This window comes from Aythya marila, assembly GCF_965140915.1.
Source record: "Aythya marila genome assembly, chromosome: 4".
NCBI lineage: Eukaryota > Metazoa > Chordata > Aves > Anseriformes > Anatidae > Aythya > Aythya marila.
Window position 1 is genome coordinate 15982654 of NC_139045.1, and position 25454 is coordinate 16008107.

At 46.7% G+C, this 25454-nt stretch overlaps 1 protein-coding gene across 3 annotated transcripts in view; it reads left to right on the forward strand.

Annotated features, from left to right (window-relative positions):
- The first annotated feature begins 828 nt into the window (after positions 1–828).
- The window catches only part of FRAS1 (Fraser extracellular matrix complex subunit 1), a 146780-nt gene continuing 122154 nt past the window's right edge, over positions 829–25454 (forward strand). For 2 of the 3 annotated variants that reach the window (XR_014317396.1, XM_082759237.1), the window contains exons 1-3: positions 829–956; positions 4171–4202; positions 17212–17289. Coding sequence is in view for 2 of the 3 variants with exons in the window: in XM_082759237.1 (XP_082615363.1) it covers positions 899–956; positions 4171–4202; positions 17212–17289 (168 nt within the window). In the remaining variant the exon portion in view is untranslated. The remainder of the gene's footprint in view (positions 957–4170; positions 4203–17211; positions 17290–25454) is intronic. The other variant, XM_082759238.1, reaches the window with a different exon arrangement.

Below are 25454 nucleotides of genomic sequence, written 5' to 3' on the forward strand. Positions count from 1 at the left end.
GAACTGAAGAGGAGTATGCTAATACCCTAACAAAACTAGGATCAATTTTATATTTCATACCTTTTTTAATTTTTTTTGCTTAGTTATTGAATGACCATGGTTGAAAGAAAACCAGCCACAAGGTTTTATCCCATGACTTATTGCAGAAAGCAATGTTCATATTGCAAAAGCATGTAGAGAAATTAGCACCAGTCTCTTCTATCGCGTGTGGCACTGGAGATGCGAAGTAGTGAGTTTGTAATGAGTGGGCAGGAGGTTGGGAAAGTGCCTAAAAGAAGAAAATCTATAGGGAAGAGTTGAACTCGAGGCGTATGGTGCGCTTGGTGGGTTCTGTGAAGTTCTGAGTGCTTGGTTTGTAATCACTGATGTTAATTACTCCTTTTTAGAGGAAATTATATAACGGGTGGGGAGCAAAGCGTATTGAGCTCTGGACTCGGTGGTGGGAAGATGTTTTGAGCGTGGACCTCTGTCAGGGCTCGCTCCCTTCAGCAGCCACCCTGCCCCTTGGGCTTTGACCCTGCAAAAGCGAGCCGCGAACAACATGAAGGGGAAGCCTCCTGCACCCGGGGCCGCCTTCTGAGCCGCCCAAGCAGCCCCCAAAGCTCCCCCTGCCCCTGGGCTCAGCTGCGGGCAGGCAGGAGGAGGAGGAAGAAGAGGAGGAGGAGGAGGAGGAGAGGCTCAGCTCTGCCTCCTCAGCCGCGGCTGCCGGGGGCGGGGGTAGCGAGGCGCGGCCGGGGGCCGGGCCGGGCGGAGGGAGGGCGGCTTGCGGCGCATTTTTGGCGGCGCGGAGCGGGGCCGCTTTGTCTGCGGGGAAACTTTGGCGGGGGGCCGGGGGCCGAGGAGCTGCCCCGGCACCTGCCGAGGGCTGCCGGGGCTCCTCTGCGCCCGCCGCGGGGCCATGGGCGCCTGGGCGCCGCTCTGCCTCCTCAGCGCGGCGCTGGCTGCTGCCGCCTCAGGTGAGTCCCGTCCCGGGAGCTGCCCCGAGGGGGGGAGGAGGAGGGTCGGTGCCCTGAGGAGAAGCCCCCCCCAGGCGGTCCCTGTAGGTTTTGGGGCGCCTCCTCTCCCTCCCTCCCCGGCCGGGGGTCCGTCTGGCGCCCCCCGCCATTTTGGCTGCCCCCCGCCTCAGGCCGGCTGTGCCCGCTCCCAAAATGGGCGCGGGGGGGCCGCGGGCGGCTGAGGGGCGGGGGGTGCCCGGCTGGGGGCTTCACCTCAGGCACGGCACCTGGGGCGAGGGAGGGTGAGCAGGGGGCTTGGGACAGCTGAAAATCCACTAAGAGGGTGGGGGTTTCCGAAGCCAGGGTCCTTTTTATTTTAAGAAATTGTGGGTTGCCCGTGCCTGGGTGCGAAAGGGGCTGAGCAGAGCCTCGTGCCCCCGTCCCATCCCGCGTGTCACCGCTGTTGGTGGCGGTGGGGAGGGCAGAGATCATTGCCCATGGGGTTTCTGCTTGTGCCGTGTGCTAAAACAGCAATAACGGGGGCTTTGGGAAACGCGCAGGATCTTAAATCGTCACCTTGCACCGATTTAAGAGATTTCTGAGGTAAACTTAACGTGTGTGGGGATGTTGCTGTGAGTGTGGCGAAGGCATTGACCGCTGACTGCTTCTGTCACTCGAATTGGAAAAAAAAAAAAAAAAAAAAAAAAAAAGGTGTTCTGGAGAGACTTAAAGCTCTGTATGATCTTACTACAGCCGTCAGTGCAGGGGCTAAGGTTATCGATAGCTTGATTTTGGGAATGCAGCGGGGCTGCGCTTGTGCTCTGAGGTGGTTTTCTGGCTTTCTCTTTGGCTGTGGGCTGTTGGTTCCTGAAGTGACAGGCTCCCCACGTACAGCTCCCAGTGTAAGGTGTCACGTTTGCTTTAGCCGTCTTAACGAACAGCAGGAGTTAGAGGCTGTGTCTGGGTGTGAACGGGGATATTAACCTGGTGAGCAGAGGGATTCATTTCCAAAAGAACAAAATCTGACAGCCACCCTACCAACCACCTGTATGGGGTATGCCCGGCACAAGTAACTAGATGAAAGCCAGGGGGGTTCTTCCACAGCTCGCTCAGCGCATGCAAGGTGCCGTGCTCTTTGGAGGGAGCCCTTCCAGGTGAGCTTTGCAAACAGCCCCCTATCGCTCCGGTGACCTGGAGCTGTGTGGAAAGCCAGGGTGCTGCAAAGCTCTGTTTGCTTTGTAGCTGCTCCTGGGGTGAGCCTGTGTGCACAAGGTGCAGGCTGTAGCGCTGAGAGAGACTCAGAGGCCTCTCCCATCCCCGCTGATGCCTGCCTGGCGATGAGTTCCTTGGCACACGACCGCTCTCTCGCGAGGTATTTACAGTGCCTGGCACAAAGGGCCCCAGATGTAATTACAGCCCTTTGAAGCAGAGGTAGGAAATGGTGCTGATTTTTTTTGTGTCCCCCTCACACCCCTTTCTTAAGGGCTTCGAGTCTTTAGTGAAGGCTGTGACACAATAATTCATCTTCTATGATGTTAAGTCATTTTTTCCGTACTTTTAAGGGACTATAGTCATTAAGTAAAGAAGGAAGGGCAGTGAGCCCTTTTCAGGATTAAAATGGTCAAGCTGTATCAGCTTTAAATAATTGGTGTTAAGTATTATTTTTTCATGTGCCTTCCAACCATATGTGACCTTGTAGTGTTTTGTACAGAATTTTGAGGAGCAGGAGAATGAGAAACCTTGAAATTATTCTCTCCTCTCAAAAGAAGAGTATGGGGGGAGGAAAGGGTTGTGAGGGGCAGGAGAATAAGTGGTATTTGATGAAAATAAATGCACTATCATGAAGTCTAGATACAGTAATATCTTTTTTTTTTTTTTTTCCTTTAACCTGGGTTGCTATGGAAGTCAAGTAAACTAATGATCAGGTAATTGCTGAGAGCCTGAGTCTTAGTGGCACTCGGGTGCCTTGGCACCACCATGAAAATGCAGTGTGGATGTGAGTGAAACCCGGCGTTTCAGCATGTTGTCCTCTCCCATGCTCAGTCTGCACGTGTCATCGTCCTAGTGCCAGCATGAGTAGAAAGGAACCTACAGAGTATGAAAGAAACACAACTGGGCTCTTAGGGCTCATCTTTTAGGCAGGGGAAAATGATTCTTGCTGGTGCCTCTGCAGCCTCTTATAGCCGAGCTGAGGACCAGCTCAAAGGAGGAGCTCTCAGTCTCAAGCAGTGCGGCTCCAAGGTTTTCTGTACAAATTTGTCTAATCTGCTTTTTATGGGAAAAACCACTCTTTGACAAGGAAATTCTTAGTTCTCTGGGTGGTCCCTCGAGGCAGCTTTTCTCCCGTTCTTTGCTTTTAATCTTTGGGCTTCTTGGGTTGCTTTTGATTTCACATTCTTGTCACAGTAGACAGATACGTGCTGTTGTTTGAGAAGGGCTGTTTCCCAGAAAATCAGTGGAAGAAGTGTCACTGAGCTTATTCATGGCTTTATTTTCTAACCTCTTATTTGACTTATTGAAGCAGAGTATATCAAGTGTGCTCGAATGGGTGCGCATCTCTCTGTCACTTGCCTGGAGAAGCTTTCCCTCTCCCAGCAGCATCAGGTGGGAAGCCTGAAGGCTGACGAGCCTGTCAGCGGGGGAGATGTGAGACGTGACATGTTGCCTGTGGAGTGAGTTAGGGGCAGGAATTCATGGTTGCTCTTCTCACAGTGATCGCATTTTTATGTGTATATTCCTGTGCTTATTTGTTTCTCCTGTAAATGGTAAAAGGATTTATAGGAGCACAGAGAAGAGCCTGCTCTTTAGCATGCAATTTGAGTGCTGTGTAACCTTGCATTTTTAAGGGTTGTATTTTGCCATTGAATAGCAGTGGCTTGCCTGTATTTCAGCGAGAGCTCAGGCCATGAATCAAAGTAGAAATAGAGTTGTAAGCTTCATCTTAAGTGTATATTGTGAGCCCTTCTTCCTTGGAGGAGACAGCTGTGGCAGCAGAGGGAGAGAAGATGTGCCCCTTGCATGGGAGGCACCAAATACAGGAATCTGTCACCCATCTGAGGGGGCATAAGGGGGGTATAAGGTGCTTCTGGGAATGGGTTGGCCTGTTCAAAATAAAATAAGGCAGGTGACTGGTGATTGTGTGTGTGTTTGTGTGTGTATATATATATATATTTATTTTATTTTATTTTATTTAATTTTTTTTGCTTCTAATTCATCCTTTTTTTTTGTCCCACAGGTGCCTGTGTCTACCAAGGCTTGGTTTTTGAGGTAGGTAAGCTTCAGTGTATTATGTTGGGGAAAATGTTTGAGGAGGTGCTGTTGGACTTTACTTTCACTGCTGATTTTGTCACCTCTGCTGGAGATGGCTGATCTTCCAGCAGGTCGCAGAGCAGCCTTCAGCCCGCGGGGAAAACAGCAGCAAAATAAATATTGCCCTCAGGGAGGTCAGCAACTCTCCCTGGGCCTTTGTGAACCCAACCACTCTCCATCTCAGTACAGCTCTGCCTGCTTCTAATTGGGACTCCTTATTTGTCCAGCGTGTGAAAGATGTGTGAGATTTTACAGCTTGGAAGATAGAAATCATAAATGTGCAGTCCTGGGCAGGACAAAATAGTCTTTTGTAAAATGTCTCAGTGATGCTAGGTACGTTCTGTGTTGTTTTTTTTCCCCCTAAATTTATAAGGTATTAGTGGCAGAAAGTGAACACATTTTCTCAATTGATTATGGTAAGTACTGGGTGCCTTGATGCTTCTTTCTTGATCCAAAGTATTTTGTTTTAGTGTCTTCCTCTTTACGTGTACGTATTCCACAAATAACTTCATAAATAGTCAAAAGTGATTCTTGTACAAACTGCTCTGTTCTGTAACACTTGGTAGAACTGCTTAGGTGCTTTGAGCTGAGAGGGAAAGGCCGAGCAGCTTGCTGTCCTGGAGTGCTCCTGTACCTGCCTCTGACCCCACAGCCAACTTGCTCGGGGATCTGTTGCTGTGGTCTGGCAAGCAGCACGCAGCAGCCAGGGAAAACCTGGATGTTCATTGCTCTTCCAGCAATTTAGCCAAGCTTGTGGTGTGCGGGAGAAGCATGGCCCCCCTGTAGCTTTTGGCCTTCTGACCTGGACCCTCGCTCTTGGAAGTTTTTTTGCCCCAAGAGGGAAACGTAGTGCAGATTCCTGGAGGTGAATGTTGCCGGTGGGTGGCTTGGGGAGAAGCTGCGTGAGGCTGAACGGGTTTGCTTCTCTCCGTAATGCACTGCGGAGAGTCGGTGTTTTAGGAGCCATTGGGAAGTTTGCCTGGGCTCCAACTTGAAGGAGTTGTATGGCAGATTGCGCTCTTCCGAGCATTGCAGCTCAGTGAGCTGAAAGGTTGGTAAATGAGGGGTTTTAATCTGTTACCACTTTTCACTGATGCCAGTTGCAATTTGTTTTTGCTTTCTGTGTTTCCTTGCTGTTGTTTCTCCGCTTCGCCTGCAGCTGTGTCTGAAATGCTAGCGCAGGTCTTGGCAATATCTTGACATAAATTTTGCGTGTGGGGATATTTCACATTACCTGTCCCATTTAAAGAACTTGCTCCCCGTATCCTTGACTTCATCTTTATCTCTGTTTAATAAGTTAGTATTTTTTATTAGGAAACCATTACAAGTTTTCATTAGCTGCACAAGAGAATTGCTCTGCAGTAAAACTCAGCTCAGTACCTGCATTAGTATTTTGGCTCTGACATTTATAATAGAGTAAAACTGGAACGACCCAAGCTTATCATTCTTAGAACAAGCTCCTATCCTCTAGAAGGAGCAGCACTGCCAGAGCAGCGTGCGAGGGATTTGCCTCATGTGGCCAAGCTGCATGTGGGTGGCAGGAGTAGACCCGAGTGACTTTGTACCCGAGGAGCTCCCTGTGCCTTCACCTGTGCACTGGAAAGCCAGAGGAAAGCAAGGGCAGGCCGTGTCCCAGCTGGAGGGGAGCTGAGCTGTCTGCATCAGGGGTTAAAGCAAATCTTACACTGGTGAGGGCCGACTTGTGAGAGCACAGGTGGGGCTGACAGCAGAATGTGGCTGTGGGGTTCCTCGCTGGTGATGCTGCTGCGTGCCCTGAGGGGAGCGGAGGAGCAGGCTGGGGGATAACTTTGTGGTTTTAGCGTTTGTGTATGACTGTGGGGAGCTGCATATAAAAACATGTTGTGTGGAGAAACCCCAGTGGCAGGGCAGACCTGCAGACAGGGATCTTATCTCGACAGAATCTGTTGCAGAGGAGGAATGTGCCTTCTGGGTACCTGTGCGTACAAACCATTTACTCCTGGGGAAGGCAGCTTTTCTGAATGACAAGAAGGCATCGGGCCAAACTCTGCAGCCTCTCCTGACGGCTGTCGTTGCAATGTGTCCCTGGCTCTAAAAGAGCTGTTCATCCCCTCCCTGCAAATATGTCTGTAGAAATTTCCTTACATCCAAAATTATGGTTAGACGTGCTTTTTTTTTCTTTTCAGTCTCGTGCTATTCAGGTGCTTTTCTTGGTGTGTTGGGTGCAAGTAGTTGTAGGTGAGCTGTTCTTAGGGTGTTGTAGGAACGCTAGCTGCTGCGAGTCTTGCTTTATGGCACTTGGCTGCCTTGCTTCTGCTGCAAACCCCAACTCTTCAGTCCCTTGAAAAATCCTCTGGGCATAAATCAGGCACTCAAGAACAGCGAATGCAAGTGCTGCAGAGCTGCGTGAATCATTGACACAGGGGAGAGTGTTCTGCATCTTGCTTGGCTGACTTAGCTGATTGTGTATCAAGGGTCAGCTTCTGTTCGTGCAGCTCCTCTGAGGGAAAACATCTGTTTCGTTTCCAGCTGTGCTGGGGAGGCTTGTGTTATTCCCTCTTCCTTCACCTTTGAGGGAGTTTTCAGGTCCATACAGCCAGGGCTGCTGCTGCTTTTATTTAGCAAAGAAGAAATGCACGTTCCTTGCTTTTCTTAGCTGGAGGGTAGCGTAGGTGGGGTGGGGAGACTTTCACGCCCCAGTGAAGGTAAATGGTCGGGGGAGGTATTGGCAAAGTCTGTGTCTGCATCTTTCTTCCAGCTGCCTTGTACCAAGAGCAGTTCTCAGCCCTGGGAGGATGGGAGAAGAATGGGGCTGTGAGTTAAGGTGGGAGCTGGATTAAATGGAAAGTGTGGTTTGGTAAATGACACTATCTGTCTGATAGACTTTGCAAGAGGGAAGGACAAGTCCAGCTGAGCGATCTCCACTAAACTCTCTTTTGGTTGTGTTAAAACACAGGTGTGGTCTGCTCCAACACTTGTGGTAACAGATGCAGGAATGAATCTGGGGAGTGACAGGCTCGTTTGGAAATATCTGGAGACGCATACAATGGCTTTATAATGTTACAAAGCAGCAGCAGCAGTGAAACTAAGCAACTCTTTTTGGAATAGAATAGGTTTCTAATCTTGGAGTTTGGATGAAGCTAGATGGAATACAAAGCCCTACCCTTACCCCCACATGTACTGTACTTGTGCTTTTACCAAAAATTTATCTTCCCTTTTTCCTTTTGGAACTGTCTGAAAAAAGAATCCAGTGCTTAATTGACTTGAATGTCTGCAGAGAAGAGACCTAGGTTTAGCAGTCAGAAGAACAACAGGCCCTTCCGGAAAAGAGAAAATCATAATCATCTAGGTTGGAAGAGACCGCCAAGATCACCCAGTCCAACCTCTGACTTAACACTAACAAGTCCTCCACTAAACCATATCACAAAGCTAAAAACCCCATGTTGTAGCTCTTCTGATAACTCAGCTTTTCGTCTTCCTAATTCTGCTCTGCAATCAGTCATGGAAGAGGTCACAAAAAGAAAAAATCTGTTGTATAAATACAACTTCCATCAGCTGCATTTCAAATCAAACCATGGGCTCAATGTATGCTTTAGTTGTAACTTTCTGGAAACGTGTTCAAGGAGCTGGACCAACAGGCGAGGACACTAGCAAAAGTTGAGGGAATCAAAAAAAGAAAAGTGGAGGCATGGAGATGTATTGTGCAGGAGGTCACTTCTTGCTCAGTTCCAGAGTGTGTGCTTTTTTTTTTTTTTGGCTTTTTTTTTTTTTTGAAACTGGATTATGTTTGGGTTATTTAATTCATTTCAGTGGCTAGTGTAGTCAGAGTAGAGAAACAAAGTGCTGCTTTCAAGTTTGGAGGAGGGAAGGGGCTTGTTGCTGGGTGTTTTCTCATCTGCTAGTGGCTGAAGGAAGGAATGCTCATGAAGGTGTTACTGCAAAAAGTTTGGAAGTTTGTGACAATAAAACAATTTGAAGGAATTTGGCACGACCGATTGCATATAACATCTGCTTTGTTAATAAACACTATTCTTTTATCATTTAAAAAAAAAATACAGACTTAGAAATCTCAAGGTTATGTGAGTCTATTGTTTCAACTCTAAATGGGGTCTCATTGTATGCATTCTAAATTTAATTCTTCTGTTTCCATCTGTGCTTTAAGTCAAAAATGAATGGGGAAATATAAAAAGTAATGTTTCTTCAAACTTGAAGTAAACGTTCCTGCTCTGGATAGCTTCTATTTTAAATGAATTAAGTGACTATTAAAATTAATTCTTGGCAGGTGCAGAGCACTTCTGGATAGGGAAAATAACACCTTAGGGTAACAATGAGGCAAAGAAGTAGCAATCTCTTGTTATCTTGTTATAAAAGAGAATACTGAAAAAAAATGGGATCAGAATGATTTCAGGTGAAGGTTTTGCTTACCTTCAAGATAGTGAAAATGTCTTCTATAAGTAATGTGATTTAATTGCTACCACTTAGCCTGGGGGTTACACCCTCAGCTCCTCCAGGGAGCAAACTATAAACTCCTCTTTATAACAGGCATATAACATTTTGTGTCTGTAAGCTCGAGTTTACCGCAGCACGAATCTCCCTTCTGTGTAATGTTCCCGTGACCACTTTGCTGGGGGTGCCTCTGAGCAGCCTGCGCTCGCTTTGCTCTTCTGCAAAGGAGGAGGAAGGTGTTCAGGAGGTAATGAGCTACGTGGTGGAGGCTTGCAAGACTGAGCTAGCTTTTTCCTGCTGTTGCAGGGTGGAAATGTAGCTCTGAGAGCTGACTGACATCCCATGTATGAGGAGTTTTGTTTACTGTACAGGTACAGTGAGGTACGGCGACTCTCCCAGGTAGTAAAGGAAAGGCCAGGGGAATTTGGGGGTGAATTTGGTGTAGCAGGGGCCTGATCCTGCAATGCCGTCGTGCAGCCTCACATCTTAGTGCAACCACATGACACAATGTCCTATGCGTAGTGCTTAATACCAATTTGTGCTCCCATTGTATGGCTGCAAATGGGCGTGCAAGGTGATAGCAAATAAGCCTCTTGATTTACATGACTTGTACGTCGTTAAGGCTTATTGATGAGACACTTTGCACATAGGAAATGACTTCCAGAAAGCTGAGATCAACTGAAGATCAAAAATAAAAGGCAAATATTTGCATGATTTTTTTTTTTGAATAAAACAGATGCTGTTTGTGTTCTCTGTGTTCCTTAAAATAATAGTATAAGGCAGGGGGAGGGGGGCAGGCTCCTCTTTTATGGCACGAGGTAAAAGAAGCTTTTATGAAAGATGATTATTCTCCTGAGGATGTAGTGAAATCTTGTCTTTTAATCAGTAAAGAGTTATTACTTGGTGGATCAAGGCTCGTATCTTAGTATTATGTAATAACTCTTTTCTATTGTAGTGGTTCTCATTCAGAAGGCATGTAAAAATCATTTTTTTGGGACTAAGACTGCAAACACTAATTTTACAAGGAACGAACACGAGCAGCATAGCTGAGCCCTGCTATCTTCCAGCATTATCATGTTTTGTGTTTGTTTTTGTAGGCACTTGAAACTCAACTCGTTCTGAATACTAAGCACCACACAAGAAAAGCCTCACACTGGGCGTACTTCACTTTTCTCTCAATATATTGGGTTGTACATCATGCATAAAGACAAGCAGCATAGCTGGCCCATCAGTTCCTTTTCCAGTTGCTTTTTCTTTTTTATTTCTGTGAAGAAATCAGGTGGAGCCTCAACCCTCTCCCATCATTATCCCCTCAATTAAAAACACCTCTGCTGGGGACGTGCTGGGCGTTGGGTTTCTAACAGCAGAGAAACCAGCAACTGCCCCCAGTTGTACCTGGAGGTCCTTTCACAATGTGAATAAGTGGCAACCTGGAGGCTGTGAGCCTTGATACCAGCAGCCTGGGAGTTGTCCTGGGGCTCGGTGACTCTCTGCAGCTTGTCTTTTTTTCACTTGAAGCTCTGAGGCTCTGCTGCCTGTTGTCATCTCCACCCGGGCTCCTGTCCCTGTGCCACGTTGTGGGAGGAGATCTCAGCTGGGTTTGGAGAGTGGGGTCCTCACCAGAGCTGCCCTCTTCCATGTTTTCTACCTCAGTGCCCTTCCTGCACAGCGGCTGTTCATCCACGAACACTGCCCCAAGTAGATGATTAACATTTAATGTCACAGTTACAGGAGCTGTACGCCAAAGCCTTGGCAGGAGGCATTGGGTTGCTCGTGGATTTGTTCACTAGTACACCAATTCAACAATTACCCAGCATTTATACATTTTACAAAGCATTGTGTCCTCCAGCTCTCTGTATGCACCGCAAGAGCCTTGGTTAGGAAGTAATTCCTTGTAATTTGTCATTTACTTTTCCTTCCTAAGTTCCCCATGCGAAAAGAATCTGTTTTTCTTTGCTAGGTCACTGATTCAGGTTGTGTTTCCTCATTCCTTCTCTCTCCTCAACCCTGTCAAAACCTCAGTCAGGATTCCTGTGCTTTTTTTCCTTAGAGGATGGGGGCTGTGATTCCAGTTAATTGATACAAGAAATGCTAGAGATCAGTTTCTGCCAGTGGAATGAGGCCATAATGCATTACAAGGGGAAGTCTGTGGGCAGTGCGCAGCAGTGTAGGTACAGAAAGGTGGCAGCTTGCTGTCAGCGTGTGGCTGAGGTGTGGGAGCAGGGTGCTTCTGCTCGCTGGGGTTAGCAGGGGTAGGTGTGGCACAGGCAGAAGACACCAGAGGATGCTCAGGTCAGGAGCTGTAGCTTCTCCAGAAAGGATTTTGTTGTATCATTCGGTGGGCAAACAGGCCACAATGTGACTTTAAACAATCAGCACTTGATATTCATCTTTCTCTCCTGAATCATAAAGGACAACTCACTGAAAAACTGATTTCCCCTCTCTTCGGCGCAGTGACCGAGCTGCAGACACCAGCCCAGCGGGGCGCAGTGCTGGAGGCAGTCATCTCGTCAGTTTTATGGACTACTGAAGAGTCTGTAATCGTGCTCCTGGGACGCAAGGCTGATGTTCATCAGATGACTTGTTGGGGTCTTTGAACTTAACTAGAAAGTCAATATAGTTTTGATTATTCCCAGGGAAGGTTTTACGGAGGCGGAGTTGATACTACGAGTGTGTGCGTGCACCAGCAGCTTTAGGAGAGATGAAATGAAGGCGTGAGGCTGGGGCAAAAAAATCGGAAGAGTTTGTGTTAGAAACACAAAGGCCCTGTATTGGAGGGAAATATCTGTATCCATACGTGGGGGCAAATCTCGTTGAATGCTGTCGTGATCTGGGAACTTGGGCTGCTTCCTTCTAATGGTGGTTTTCTGCCGGAGGGACTTGTCAGATCCAGAATCTGGAAAAAGTGCTGGAAACACCACCACAATTTTTCAAAGCTCTGAGTGCTTCTTCCCTAGCAGCCATGGATTCAGTAGTGCTTTTAATTTCTATTTAATACTCTGGTTATCAGAGGTTTGTATCTCAACCGCCAAAGTTTTCTATTAAATGACACTGAACATCATACTTTCTTTTGGGCTAGGATTTTTTTAGGAGTTTGAAAAATAATTGGCACTTGATCCGAGTGCCACCAACTAACAAAAATGTGCTGTACGTTTTTGGTGATCCCCAAAGAACTGCTGGATGAAATCTGTGAGACAGCTGATGAAAGGTGAGTCGATGTCGAGCACCTTTCTCTTGCAAGGGTATAGGAAAATCCTGGTTTTAGTTTAGAATGTAGAAATGTTGGAGCCACTAATATAAATCAGCAAGAAACTTTCTCCTTATGTACTGAAAATGAACTGTTTATAAATGAAAAAGAAACTTAGTATAAAGTGAATTTCTCCTGTATAAACAGGTTTCTGTGGCTGTGCAGTAGGATATCTGTCTGCTGGCACAAGAGTGAGTCAGACAAATGGACCAGCCCAGTTTAGATGTGTCTGTATTTCACCACGTAACAGCAAATACGTAAAAAGTAGTTGGGATGTGATCTTTTTGACTGAATCCCAAAATGCTGCGCGTATCATTTAAGGCCAAGGTTTGCACCTGGGTCGCTCGAGTCATGTAGGGAGCAAAAATCGGTGTTCAGTACTGAAAAACAAGATTTGGCTCTCTGTAGTTTGGGGGTCAGATCAGAGCTACTTGCCCTGGCACAGCGTGGAGATGTTTATCCTATATCTTAGTCCTTTCAGGGAGACAGCTGAGAGAAACAGCTGTGGAGGAAGGCTGCTGATAGGGGAATTTAGGGAGTTGTGTCTGCTCCTACACACCACGTGTCAAATTGCTCCTGGGACGGGCAGCTTTGCACTGTGCCGATGCCAGGCTGCGCTTGCACATTTGCCAGCTCAGGCTGGGTTTGAGACCTTGTGCTTCAAACTCAAAACATCCTTGGCAAAGAAATTCCGAGGAACTGGTGAAGTCTGCTCCGTGGTTGGAAATAAGTTGTTAGTGTCTTAATCAGTCTTAAAGCAGAATCAGACTGCTGTGTCTGGACAGTGGTCCTGTGTTGAATTTTTTATCTTCCACATTGGTTTTCTCCATTTCCTCTTCCTCCCCGTGAATAACTCATGTCTCCATCTGAAATGCCAGTATGAGATCCCTTTGTCATTGTAGTCGTTCCGCAGGCTTGTTAAATCAATTCCAAGCTGTCCAGGATAAAACATTCTCTGAGACGTTTCAGTTGTGCTCCGGCTGTTGCTGTTGAAACCGATGAGTTTCACAAGGAGTCCAGGATATTCCTTGGTGCTTTCAGGAGGCCATATAATAGATGGAGAACTCTTCTTAAACAACATCTAGATCTGTCACCCTTGAAAACACCTTTAGAGAGCCACGTGATGCTACAATGCACTGAAGTTTATGGTGCTGGGACGTCTGTATTTCTACCATGCATATTAAATAGCTTCTCCTGCAAATACACGCAGCCGACTTCCATTGGAAGACCACTGTAGTTTTCCTAACGCTGTGGTTTATTGTTGAGCCATAGATTAGGGCGGCCCATTAGAATAAAATACTCAGTGCTTACTCTATTCTGCAGTCATTACAGCTACTTCAGAATCATTCGGTAATTAATCCTCTCTCCCTGTGAGCCTTGGCATCAGAACTAACTTGGTATTACCAGCTGGAGTGCTGTGCCTAAAGGAGAGGCCTCAGCATTTTCAGAGATGCTTAGCTATTTCTGAGGATCTGTGAGAAAAAAAAAAGCCCCTCCTTCTCTCCCAGATGAGAAATCACAAACAACATATTTCTTCCTGTATTAATTTGAAGAATTTTGCATCAGTTGTTTCCTTGCTCAAGAGAAACCAAAAGTTTCATAAAGTGCTTTCTGTGTGTGTTCCAGAGGTGAATATTAAACTACGTGCAAGCTCAATGTTAGAAAATTGTAACTTCTTTCACCCGTAGAAGTTCACGTTGAACATAAATTTCCAGTGACATCAGTGGGAGCTGAAGTTAAGGCACTGTAGCGAGATGACAAAGATAAGGATTTTTGGACCTTGCAGCTATATGCATGCCCATTTATCTTAGTTATCAAACTCGAAATCTGGCGATTTCTAATGGGAATGTGGTGTCCCTGAAAAATAAAACCTTTTTGTTTTCTGAGAACTCAGCTGCTGCTCTGCATTAATAGACATGGTTGCAGTCACGTGGGAAGGGTTGGTTTTGGGTGCTTAGCCAGCACCAGACCAAAGTTGCAACCTACCACATACGGTGTAGGTTGTATCTTTGTGGTTCCTGGATATCGGAGGAAGTACAGGGTCAGCTGTTTCCTTAGGAACTTCAGGCCTGCCCTGATTTAGACAGAGCTGTCACCACTGACGCGCTAATGGCTGGTTCTGAGCTGGTGGATGCAGTAAATCCTGGCATGCACTGGGTCTGGTAGAGCGGCTTCAGGTGAAAACATGAGCAAACTTGTTAGCAGTCTCTTTTCCGCATTGCTAGCAGTTTTATGGATTCTTCTCTATATGTAAAGACCTGATTTTCTTCAATATTTAAGGAGTTAATTTACAGTTCTCCATATTACAGAGTAGACATCAGTTGCTACATTTTTATTCTACCGGGTGTTTTAAAGTGATTTAAAGGACCAGAATTTGAGAAATGCTCCATTTTGAAAACCTGGGTTGGACCTTAACTGAGATGCACTTGGAAATTGTGCTCAGTCCTTTCTGCCTGAGCTCCTCAGTGAAGCTGACGGTGCCCCAGTCTCCTCCTGTGGGAAACTTTCCAAAGCAAAAGTGAATTATGTGCTTCCTTTGAGTGACCAAGGAGTAATTCCTAAGTCTCTTTTCAATACTTTGTTTACTACACAGATTCCCTAGAATGAAACAGGAAATCTAATGAGAATCTGTTTACAATGTAATGAAATCCTTAGGACAAAACAAAGACGAACACGTTATTTTCAGAGACATCTGGAGACATCCTATGAGATAATATGAGATAATTGAGTTAGAATCAAATACAAATTGAACAGAATTTGTCCCAGACTTTAAGTTTACATTGCCTAGGCAGATGAAGTGAAATTTCTTTATGTGCTTACTACCAACAAAGCTTGCTTACAGTCCAGAGAAATACCGAAATGCAGTGTTACAGAGCAAGAGGGACTGAAACCTTCAGGCCTGGGATGTGCTCCCTCTGCCCACGAGCACTTTGCTTGTGTCTTTAGTGCAGGTGACTTGTCTGTCGTCACACGTGGGCTGTGTTGGCATCAGGAAAGCTTGGTGGTGTCAGACTGAGGTAGTGGGGGATCTTACATTGCAGGCTTCTGAGAATGTGAACGTTATCAGGGACATCTTGGCTTTGCTGTTAGGAAATTGAGTGAGAGGGAGAACGCAAGGGTGGTCCTGGAGAGCTGCAGACCTTTGTCTCTTTGTGCAGTGTTTCATCAAAGGCATGTTCCGCACTGGAATGCTGCGTCCTGGCACTGGTCTGCACCGTATCTGGCTAAGCAGAGTGCTCTCATCATGCTCCTGCTTATGCTGGGCAAGTTGAAGGTGGCAGCACGCTGCGTAACATCACATGGATGGAGGTTTCCTGTCAAGCCCCCGTGCTTGTAGCCACGTTATCTGGCAGTAGTAGGTCTTGCCACTGCAGAGGTTTGGGCATGATTGCAATGTATTCTTTTACTATACTAAAAAAAAAAAAAAAGTACTTTTACTTCCTAGCAGGTTTTCCAGTGTTTGACTGTAATCCAGTAAGCGATCCCGTGCGCACAGCATGTGACTGACCAGGTAAACTAAGGGCGTACCCATGGTGGCCTGGGATAGCTGTGACACATTGGCGTGGTAGAAGTAGAACTGAGTTTAACAGCATTCACCTCCGTAATGCTCCTTTTTTCCTGTCTGTCTGGTCTGTTAATATTTTGATTTATCAGGTACAACTTAACACAGCACTGATCGACCTTTTCTTTTTGAAGACATGGCTGAACAGACAGCTTGACAGCTCCGTGTCTGTCCTTTGGTATTGCAGCATAGGGTTTCTATTTGTCCTGTCCAGCCCGCTTTGTCATTACAGCAACAGCCTGACCCTGCAAGGCCACGGGATCCTTTTCTGTGAGTTTCAGAAGGATTTGCTGGCTGTAGAAGAATCATGAGACCTCAGAATCTCAGGCGTTGGAGAGCAGTGTGCTGGACTTACCGTAGATATTTTTCTTTTTTGAGGGCAAGATCTAAGCTGACAAGATCTAAGAGTATCACCTCTCCTTACTTCGGGCAGGAAATATCAGAGATCAGAGACAAGCCTCTCAAAATCCCTAGAAAAAGGTATCATCCGCGCTATTTGGCATCCTAGGAGGGGGCTGTGAAGTTAAACTGCTTTTTCTGCTAGGATTAGCATCCTCTGGCTTGTCCAGTGACAGCATGGAGTAACACTTGGTGCTTTTGAGCTCGTGGCTCTGTTATGGATACGCAGGGTGCAGGCAGCTCTGATTTGGAAACTGGACTCAGCCTCTGTGCTACGAGAGGTGTTTCCATCTTAGAGCCATGCCACTGCTGTGATATGTTCTGCAGGTACCAGCAAGGGGCTGATCCGATCTTCGAGGTCATTTCCTTCACTCAGCGACCTGTTTACCCAGATGCCTTCTTTAGCCTCTAGAAGTAGCTGAGAAATGCACGCGTTCAGGCCGAGGAGATGAGCGTTGCTCATAGTGCAGCTTCGATAAGTAACCTCCTTGTTAAAATCAGCAGTGCTGTCTCGAAGAGCTACGCCGAGGTCTCTAAACATAATATTTTCAGTGCTTTCTGGATGCTGCCAACAATTTTTTAACCTCACTGAAGTCATTTCATGCCTCTGTAATTCATTGGCTTTTTAGTGTATTTATAGAAGCTATTTTTTTCAAGCACTGCAGTAGAAATGATGAGAGCATCTGGCTAAATCCATCACATCTTGTACAACAACCTCTTAGCAGTTATTCTCGGTTAGATGAAATAGAAAAAATACTCTCGGTAATTGAGCCTTTCCCCCTTTAGATGATACACCAATATTTTAAAGGCTTTAGATATTTAATATAATTAGAGTGCCATAAGTGTCACCGCTGTGCTTTTCTGTGATGGAGACAGCAGCAGTCAGCTATGAGAGCTGGAAAAACAGAGCCACGGTTCGGCTTACACCTAGTTCCAGGCAGCTCTGCTTATAACCTCTTGTAAATCCACAAGTGGGCTGGGTTCAGCACGGCTGGGTGGTTCTTTGCTTGGTTCTCCCCTTCAGCTTTGTGGGCCATTGCTCTTTTTCCTCCTCAGGGCATTGTAGTGTTGTGTGCGGGGGATGCTTTCTGATCCTGACTCTCCCGGTGTGAAATTGGGCTGTGTTTGTTAGGGCTTACCCTGACCCTTGACTGCAAAACGATGTGGAAGTGGCACAGCTGGGATTTGTTGGCATCCGTGTTCGGAAAGCTCTCTGAGCTCGCTGCAACTGTGCTGACAGCGACATCTGAGTGGCGTGGCAGAGCGGGGGGGTTGTGTGAGGATTGCTGGTCGGAAAGCCAGGACCTATCTTGACCTCCTTCTTAATCTTTCAGTCCCTGGAAGGTGGTGCCGGTGTGATGGAGGTGGTGACTGCAGACTTGCCACTTTGCAGTGCTGCAGGGAATCCAGAGGTGAGGCCAGAATTGCCTTACAGAAACGCGATCAGTATTTCTATTTTGGGGAGCCCAAATTCCCCTACTGTTCTGCTCTACAAGGCTGGGTCCTCTGCTACTGTAACTGGCTTCAGCTGCTTTGATGTCCGTGGAACCGGGCGTTTCACCAGCTGAGCATTTGACCCTAACGCTGGCAGTCAGCCTTCAAGCCACCGAGTTTATTTAGCACTTGAAGTAAGGCTGCGAAATGGGAACCAGTTTATCAGTTCATGTTTAGTAAGCATGGGGTTGCCTTCTAACTTTACTGGTAAGAGATTTGGGCTTCTCTGGCCCATATTCTTTCCTCATCTTGGCCCCCGTGTGTTTCTTTCCTTGGCACAGCTGGTTTGGTCACTAGGAAGTGACAACCCCCTTGTGTCTGAAGGAATTGGGAGATGCTGTTTTAGGAATCCAACGAAAACTGCATTTCCCTCTCCCCACCCCTTACTCTTAATCATCCTTTTATGTAGACTTCCAGAGGATTTTCTGACCAGCTTTTGGCCTCCTTGTGTTCCAGTTGCTAGTTTATTGCCTACAGTGTCCATACTCTGACCTTGAAATGAAAGCAGTGCAGCACAACTGTTGTGCTGGAATCTCTCACTATCTTTAGCACATAGGAGAATGTAAAAATTGATCACAGGCAAGGTTTTGTTCACAGGGAGGTTCCTGGGACCCTTTCCATCTCCCTCTCTCTTTCTCAATGGCCTCTTAATAGGAGTGTGTATGTGAATAAATGAAAGTTCCTGTGGACATCACTGTGTTTTCGCACAATACGTTTAAATAACTGCATTTACAGGAGCCTCTTCTCAATTGTATCTGATTTAGGGCAGCAAAAAGCCTCTCCACCGTTAGCTGTGGGCCTTAGATGATGGAGGCCAGAGTTTAAGAGAAGCTGGGCCAACAAGAGAGCATGGTAGCAGTGCTTGCTCTGAATTCCTCTGGGAAGGTGGGAGGAGTTCCTCTGCAGAGTCCCGGCTCTGTTTCTGTAGGTAGGATGGAAATGAACAGCCAGGGTGGCGAGTACTTGGATGACCGAACTGCTCGCTCGTGACCTTCCTGCTCAGGGGAAACTGAGAAAAATGTCCCAGAGGTTCATTCGGCAGAGAACACGGCGGTATTTTTAAGCCAAGGGCGTGAATTGTGCAAACGTGTGAAAGTGGGCTGGGAGGATAAAGCACAAGATCCCTCATGGGATGTGCTGCTGGGGGAGATTTTGGTGTGTAGGCAGAAAGACAGATAGCTTAAAAATAAAATAAAATATAGTAGTTGTGGGATACTAAAAATTGGTTAAGGTGAGGGACTTCACCACGTCCAAGTTTATGATGTTCAGGTTTATTTCAGGTCAGGAAGAGGGGTGAAAGGAAGTAATTGGCAGGGAAAAGTGCTGACAGAGAGGAGCTGTCGAGCAGGGGACAGCCAGCGAGGGTTTATGGTGTGCTGCACGTTGCTGAGTGATCTGTGGACCCGCAGCTAATCGTTTTTTGAAAAGTTTCTGAGAGCTTTGCTATGATTTTGGTGCTGTTAGGAAGTTCAGAGATTGCAAGAACAGGTTTTTGTTTAATGTTTTTTAAATTAAGCAAATATTTGATATCTTTCCTGATGGGGATTTCTTTTAAGCATTTACCTGATTTGCTGTTTTGAACCAAGGCTATTAATTGAAGTAGTTTATATGCCAGATCCCACTCAATTCAGAGCGTATTTCCACCAAGACAGGTTGAAACCTTTAGGGGGGCCAAGCCAAGTTTTGCTGCATGTTCTTTTTATTGTTGCTTTATTTTTAATCCAGCTCTTATTTTCTGCTTCTGGGGAGTATTTTGACAGTAAAGCTGTTCTGCTGCACCTCGCTGATGCCGAAGGTGTGCCTCTCACTCAGGTCCCGAATCCCATTCTGCAGATATCCAAGGGGCTGAAAGGTTTCTTGTCCTCCCTGCTCCCACGCGGGTGGGTCGGCTCTGCTGTGGACAAAAAACAGTGCCCAGGGATATCCAGAGCAGCTGGCTTGTGTCGGGGCAAGTACCCCGACCCTTTGATGTGTTAAAAGCAGGTATGTGCGTCCGGTGCCAGGTTTCTGAGCGGGGTGTGTGTACCCTTTAAAAGCGCAACTTGGAAGCTGATCAAAAAGGTGGGTGATTGGATTTCTGTGCCTTTGGGTTTCCTAGAGATCTGTTGTCGACCGGAGCTTTTGCCGAGCTTAGTTTGTGCATACCAAGTCTGAGATGTGCTTGTTGGTAAACGCACACTTCGGATAGTTCTGTGGAATAACATTTAAAAAAAATCCCACAGATTTTTTGACATGAAAGAGGCTGTGCGTAAAGATTTTTTTGCTTGTGTTCAAAATGGTTTTAATTGGAAAGCTTTTGGTTCAGTATTTTGACCAGCTCTGGTAAACATATCGGCAGCTTTTACTGGGGCTGTGCCTGCAGGTGCTGTAGAGAGCAGCAAATGCTTCTGCCAGCGCTGTGGCTCTGTCACTGCCCCCCCCAGTAACTCAGGACAAGTTCCTGCCCCTCTCCCAGCTGGACTGCCTTTCTTTCTCTCAGCATTAGCTCATCTCTGCAGTGCTCATGTGAACTGCCACTGGCTGCTGGTGCAGGTCACGTAGGCTGGGGACCCCGAGCCAGTTTGGGCCCCTAGACTTGGTTTGTAACCTGTAAGAATTATTCGTAGAAGTTGCTGAGGGCCTCGTTGTGAGCAGAGGTGCTTATTTTTGTCCTTCTCACCTTGATAGTTTTATCAGAACGGAAGTCTTTCTAGACGTTTCTTAGTTCCTTTAGACTGGGAAATGTGTTGTTTTTTCTTCTTTTTTTCCCCATTTAAGCTTTTTTATGCACCTGTCCCCGTGTGATCTGGCAAAGCCCCTTACCCGCATGCTTGCTGCTGTTTTGGCATCCCGTAGTGGTTCCAGGGGGCAGTAGCTGCCCCTTTTGGGGTGGCTGTCAAGACCTGCTCGGCTGTTTGGAAATGACCACATAGCTGAAAGCAGCTTGCCTCCAAGCCTCCGTGTGCCATTCACAACAAGCACGTGTCCAGGACGGGATCATTTGATAGCCCCAAGCAGAGGAAATCCAATTCATTGCAGCAAATGAATGACGGAGAGGTTCAGAAGCGTAAGGGTTGCTCCTCACTCACTGTCTGAACCACGCTTGCAAACTGGAAATGCAAAGTGGGGTTTGCCTTGGAAAGCAGGAACTTTGCATGTGTTTATTGATGCATTTGCACGTGACTCCTTCGGGCACATAGAGCAGGTTATCTGCACAATCTACCACAGAAGCATTCATTTCTTCTTACCTTGCAGCAGCAGCCAGGACCAGTTGCACATTTTTGTTTCCATTGTGGAAGAATTGGCTTCAGGCAGAGATAAATTGGATAGAGAGGACAAACCTTGAGGGGGTCTTCAGGCATTTGGGGTTTGGCCCATTTCCTATCTGGTCACTCTTCACTTTTCTCAAAGAACAAACTGCTCCATCTGTTTTCCTTTATTTCTTCCCCAGTAAGGGAAGGTAACACGCTTCAGGGATGCCTTCATTTACAGGTCTTGTTGACGGAGTTGAAGTGTGCTGGGTGTTTTGCTGGTAACTTGGACGAGGGCACTGCCTGATGGGGATGTGGGGAGGCACGGCAGGATTGCTATGCTCAGGCAAGAAGGTGCCCTTTCCTTTCTCAAAGGGCAGGTTGAGCGGTAATTTGGGCACTGGGTGGAAAGACTACAGAGGGAACAGGAATTCTAAGAAATAAAACTCTTCCACCCATGAGGAACTGGAGGAGCCAGACGCTGAAAGCCAGATAAATTCGGTTTAGAAATGAAGTAGACTTTTAACTGTGAAGGGAGGGAATGATTGGAACAATTCCCTGAGGTGTGCTATGAATTACTCTGTATCGCTAGAAATCTTTAAATCATAGTTGGCTTTTTTCCCTTAAAGATACGCTATGCTTAAATTGCAGCTTTTGGACCAGAATCAGGAATTCATTTATTCTGTGCAGTCAACGAGCACAGATCTCCTTGCCTTAAAACAAGGCAAGTTCCATCTTGGTGCGAGGTCTGTGGAAGTACGGGAGCGGAGATGGTGTCGTGGAGAAGGTGTAGTATTGGTCTCCCTGCTTTCTCATGTAGCAGTGCAGGGGAGGCTGACGTGCCATAATCTCTTTGCCTTTTTAATGTGGCAATTCTTGTGTGTAAGCTGCAAACTGCACCTGTTTCAGCTTTAAAGGATCTGCCTTGATCACACTTGCTGTGTGCAGAATGTTGTACAGAAATAGCCTCCAAATGTGGATGGTCGAATCACTTGTGTGCTCCTTTAGTTCTCACTCTGAAAAGGGAGGGGAAAGGAAGAAGGGAAAGGGCTCCCTCCTTGTCCCGTTACTGTTAACATCCAGCTCCTGTACAGCCTGTTCCTGGGGGTCTCGCTCTCCGCTGGCTGGTGCGAGTGGCCAAATGAATGCAGAGAAGTTACGACGGCAGAAAACTGGTGCGAGAGCAGAGTTAGGGAGTTGTAAGCTTGCACCGCATCAGAAACGCAGCTTGCAGGAACAAGCTGTGCAGCGATCTAGCTCCTGGGAGGATTAATTACAGATGGTAGCTGTGACAGCTAAATCAGGTACCTGTAATGTTGTGTAAACCTCATTAAGCAAACTCGGTAGCAGTGCTAGAAGCTCTGAGAAATGGGATAGGACGGTGAGGGAAGAAAACAAAAATACTCTGTGGGACGTTTAAAAATCTCTCCAGTGTCTAAATCCACTGACGCAGTTTCTTCTGCCTCTTACCCTACAGCGGTGAGTTTCAAACCACAAGCTTTTAAACTTCTTATGCTGTAAGAGTTAAGAAAACTCTGCTAGTGGCTGCTGAGTTCCTGTTAGTCAGCAAGTCCTGTGGTATCTGATGTGCTAAATCCTTCCTGATATGCTGCAACCAAATGCGTTTGGTCAATTCTTTCTTGCTGGTTGAAGTCCGAGAGGAAAAAGCGCAGGAGGCCGACTTCCCTTGGCTGCTGGGTTTGATGACAATGCAGGGGTTTTAGGAGGCTTTGAGTTCCCGATGGAGGCCCCCGTTGGGTTAGTTCAGCTGTAACTCCTGAGCTCTCCCCGAGCAAGCTGCCCATTGCAGTGGTAAGGGGCCGATTAAAAGGCCGATGAAATTAACTGGGCTTTCCCTTCCCAGGCAGGGAGGATTGACCGAGGAGGAAAAGCCAAGCTTCTATTTCAGAGTGCTGCTTCTCCTTGTAGTCTGCTGTGTCTTGGTGTGTTTTGCCTATTTTGAAGTCAGAAAGTGACGCTGTATTGGACTTCTCTGAGTATATATGCTCAGAGCTGTGCCCCTTCGCCTCTTCTGAAGAATTACGTGCTTGTCCTTAATGTCCTTAATAATGGCTTGTCCTTAAGGAGCTATAGTATATCTAATACCCAAAGGAGATATTTTTTTCCCAAATGTTGCCCCCAAATTGCCCTGCCTTCTCTCCCTCCTCTCCCAAATCCTTGCCTTTGGACATCTCTTTAAATCATGACTTGTGTAGCTCTTTCAAAATCAGGAGGCAGAAGCCAGGCGGTAGATTTAGGAACCCTGATCGTGTATTGATTCTTCTCGCTGCTTTTTTAACTGTGTGGTGGCTCCCCTTGGCTTCTGGAGGCCCAACTGAATACAATGTTTTTGGAGAACAGCACTGAATATTTTGCTGCATGACTGTGGGCTTTAAACACCTGTTTTGGAAAACACTGATTTTAAAACCATAATTGTAATTTGGGAGGGCTTGAAAGAGAAACTGATCTCACGTAATGTTTATTTCCATGTTGGAAGCAAGTAAAAAAGATGCACCATTTAATAAAGGTAAATTTGGGGCAATGAAATTCCTTCATATTGGTGTTAAATTTTTTTTTTTTTTTTTTTATTAATGCAATTTTGTCCTTAAAATTTCCTTTAATGTAGCCAGGACTAGAAGGCTGCCCCTGCACAGGCCTGTGTAAGTGCTTGATGGGAGTCAGTTCTGGTTCCCAAGGATTAGATGCAGCTGGAGAGAGATTTTGGCCTTTGGGCCCCATCAGCCTGGTACGGTGTCTGTGCTCAGCAGGCCAAGCACATGTTTTAAGGGGAAGTGGTGGCATTTTAATAATCTGTTGTTAAATGCTGCAAAATTCCTTTTTCCTCTGGAAACTCTTCCACGGAGGGGAAATCCTCTGTCCTGCTCTAAAAGTGCTCCGTTACGCTTGATCCCTTCAGCAGGGAACAGCGCTGTGCTTGTACAGCACCCTGGGTGTTGGAGCAACTGCATGGTGTCTGCTCCTTCCCTCCCTTGTTCTCCTCTCCTCAGGTGCAGCCCAGGAAGCCCGTGTGTGTTTTGTTCCCTGCGTGTGATTAAACTCCATGGTTCCACAAAGCTGATGAGCGGCGTATCAATGGCATCTCTCTTAGCCTGGTTTTCGGCAGCCAGAGACGTGGCTGTGAGGCAGGCAAGCTGCCAATCACGTCGAGTACCAAAAAAAATAAAGCAGTGCAAGTCCAAACCCAGCCGAATTGCAAACAGCTTTGGTCTTGAGCTGTAGCCAAAGTGAAGATGCTTGTTTCTTTCCAGGATTTTAGCTTTTTTATCCCGTGGCCGTTGCTGTGACACACTGCCTGCAGAGCCTGCTTCGGGACAGGTGCTCACAGTTGGGCAGGAATTTCCCCTTGCGGACAGGCAGAGCCTTTTTGCAGATGGGAAGTTTAAGCATTTGCCCTTCCTATAAAATCAGGTAGCCCTGTGGTCTGCGCTCAGTTTGCCACCATGGCATAAAGGTGGCACTCACCCTGTTTTAGCCGTGCTGCGCTGCTGAGCTGTGGTCTGGGACAGAGCTGCCAACCCGTCTCCTCCAACATCTGCTCTGCTCTGCAGCCCTCACGCACATCTCCTTTGCCTTTTCCTCTCTGACTTTTTATGGCCGTGTCGTTTCTCTGCACGCACACGTGAAATGATAAAGTCTGGGGGCTCTTTTCCCAAAGGGATGAGGGATTTTACCTTCCTCCTGTCTTGTGGGCTGCTGGCGGGGTTACAAAACCTTCTGTTTGTTTTTATGGCACGTGGCACAGGGGCCTTCTGCAGTGTTAGCCTGCGGTCCCCAGGCGCAACTGGAGGACAGATTGCTCTTAAACAAGGCTCTCGCCTGGCGGAGATTGTCCCTTTGTAATCATTACTTCTTCCGAAGCTGAAATAAAATGGTACATTGCTGAGGTTAAGAAACAATAAAATCCTCGTTTGCAAGTGCAGGAGATAATAGTGCCTTGAAATATTTTCTCTTCCATATAAACACCAGCTAGCACTTGACTTCAATAAGCATCAAGGGCAGAAGCTGTTTTATGGGAGGAAAATAATTTTAAATGGACCTAAAATCACAAATTGCAGGAAGATGCGTGTTTTCACAGCAAGACTCCTGCTCCAGTAAATACAGTAATACTTTTAAACTCTGGCTGTGCTTTCTGAATGTGTTGCTTTCAAATTCTGAGCTGTTTCTGCAGAGGCTGCAGTGAGGGAAAGGTCCTTATTCCATTTCTTTTATTTTTTTTTCAAAGGAACACGTCTTTCTGTTCCCTGCAGGGCCGGTGGCGTTGTTTGATGCTCAGCAAATAAATCGCCCTTTGTATTGGAGTAGCATGAAACATGATTGCCCAGGAAAGAAGCGTCCCCAAACAGGACTTTGTTTTGTTGCCATTTAAAAATGGCCTTGCTAATTCTTTCCTGTTGCAGCCTGCAGTCCGCGCTGCATCTCGCTGTGAGCAGGCAGGGTAGGTCTGGGAAAGGCAGAAGGGTTCCTGGACAGGGAGATCTTCTGGGTCAAGCTATGGGAGTGAATTGGTAGGAGAAAGATAAAGAAGCTTGACCTCCCGCAGGGGGAGGCACGCGTTATTTACAAGTTGGGGGATTTTGAAACCCAGCTGTTCTCTGGTGCAGATCCCAGAGATGGGATTGCAAAGCTGAAGGCAATTAAAACGTGCTTAAAGCCATTATGGGGAAAAGCCATAGCATTTTACATGCATGTGGGCAAATGAATTGCTGTCCAGATTTCCAGTTAGGTCCAATTTCAGGTTCTGTTTTAGGAGCTTTAGGAAACAGATACAGAAAGCTGAACTTCTAAAAGGTGCAGAGATGAGGGAAACAAGGACGCCGTTCCGACAGTTCAGG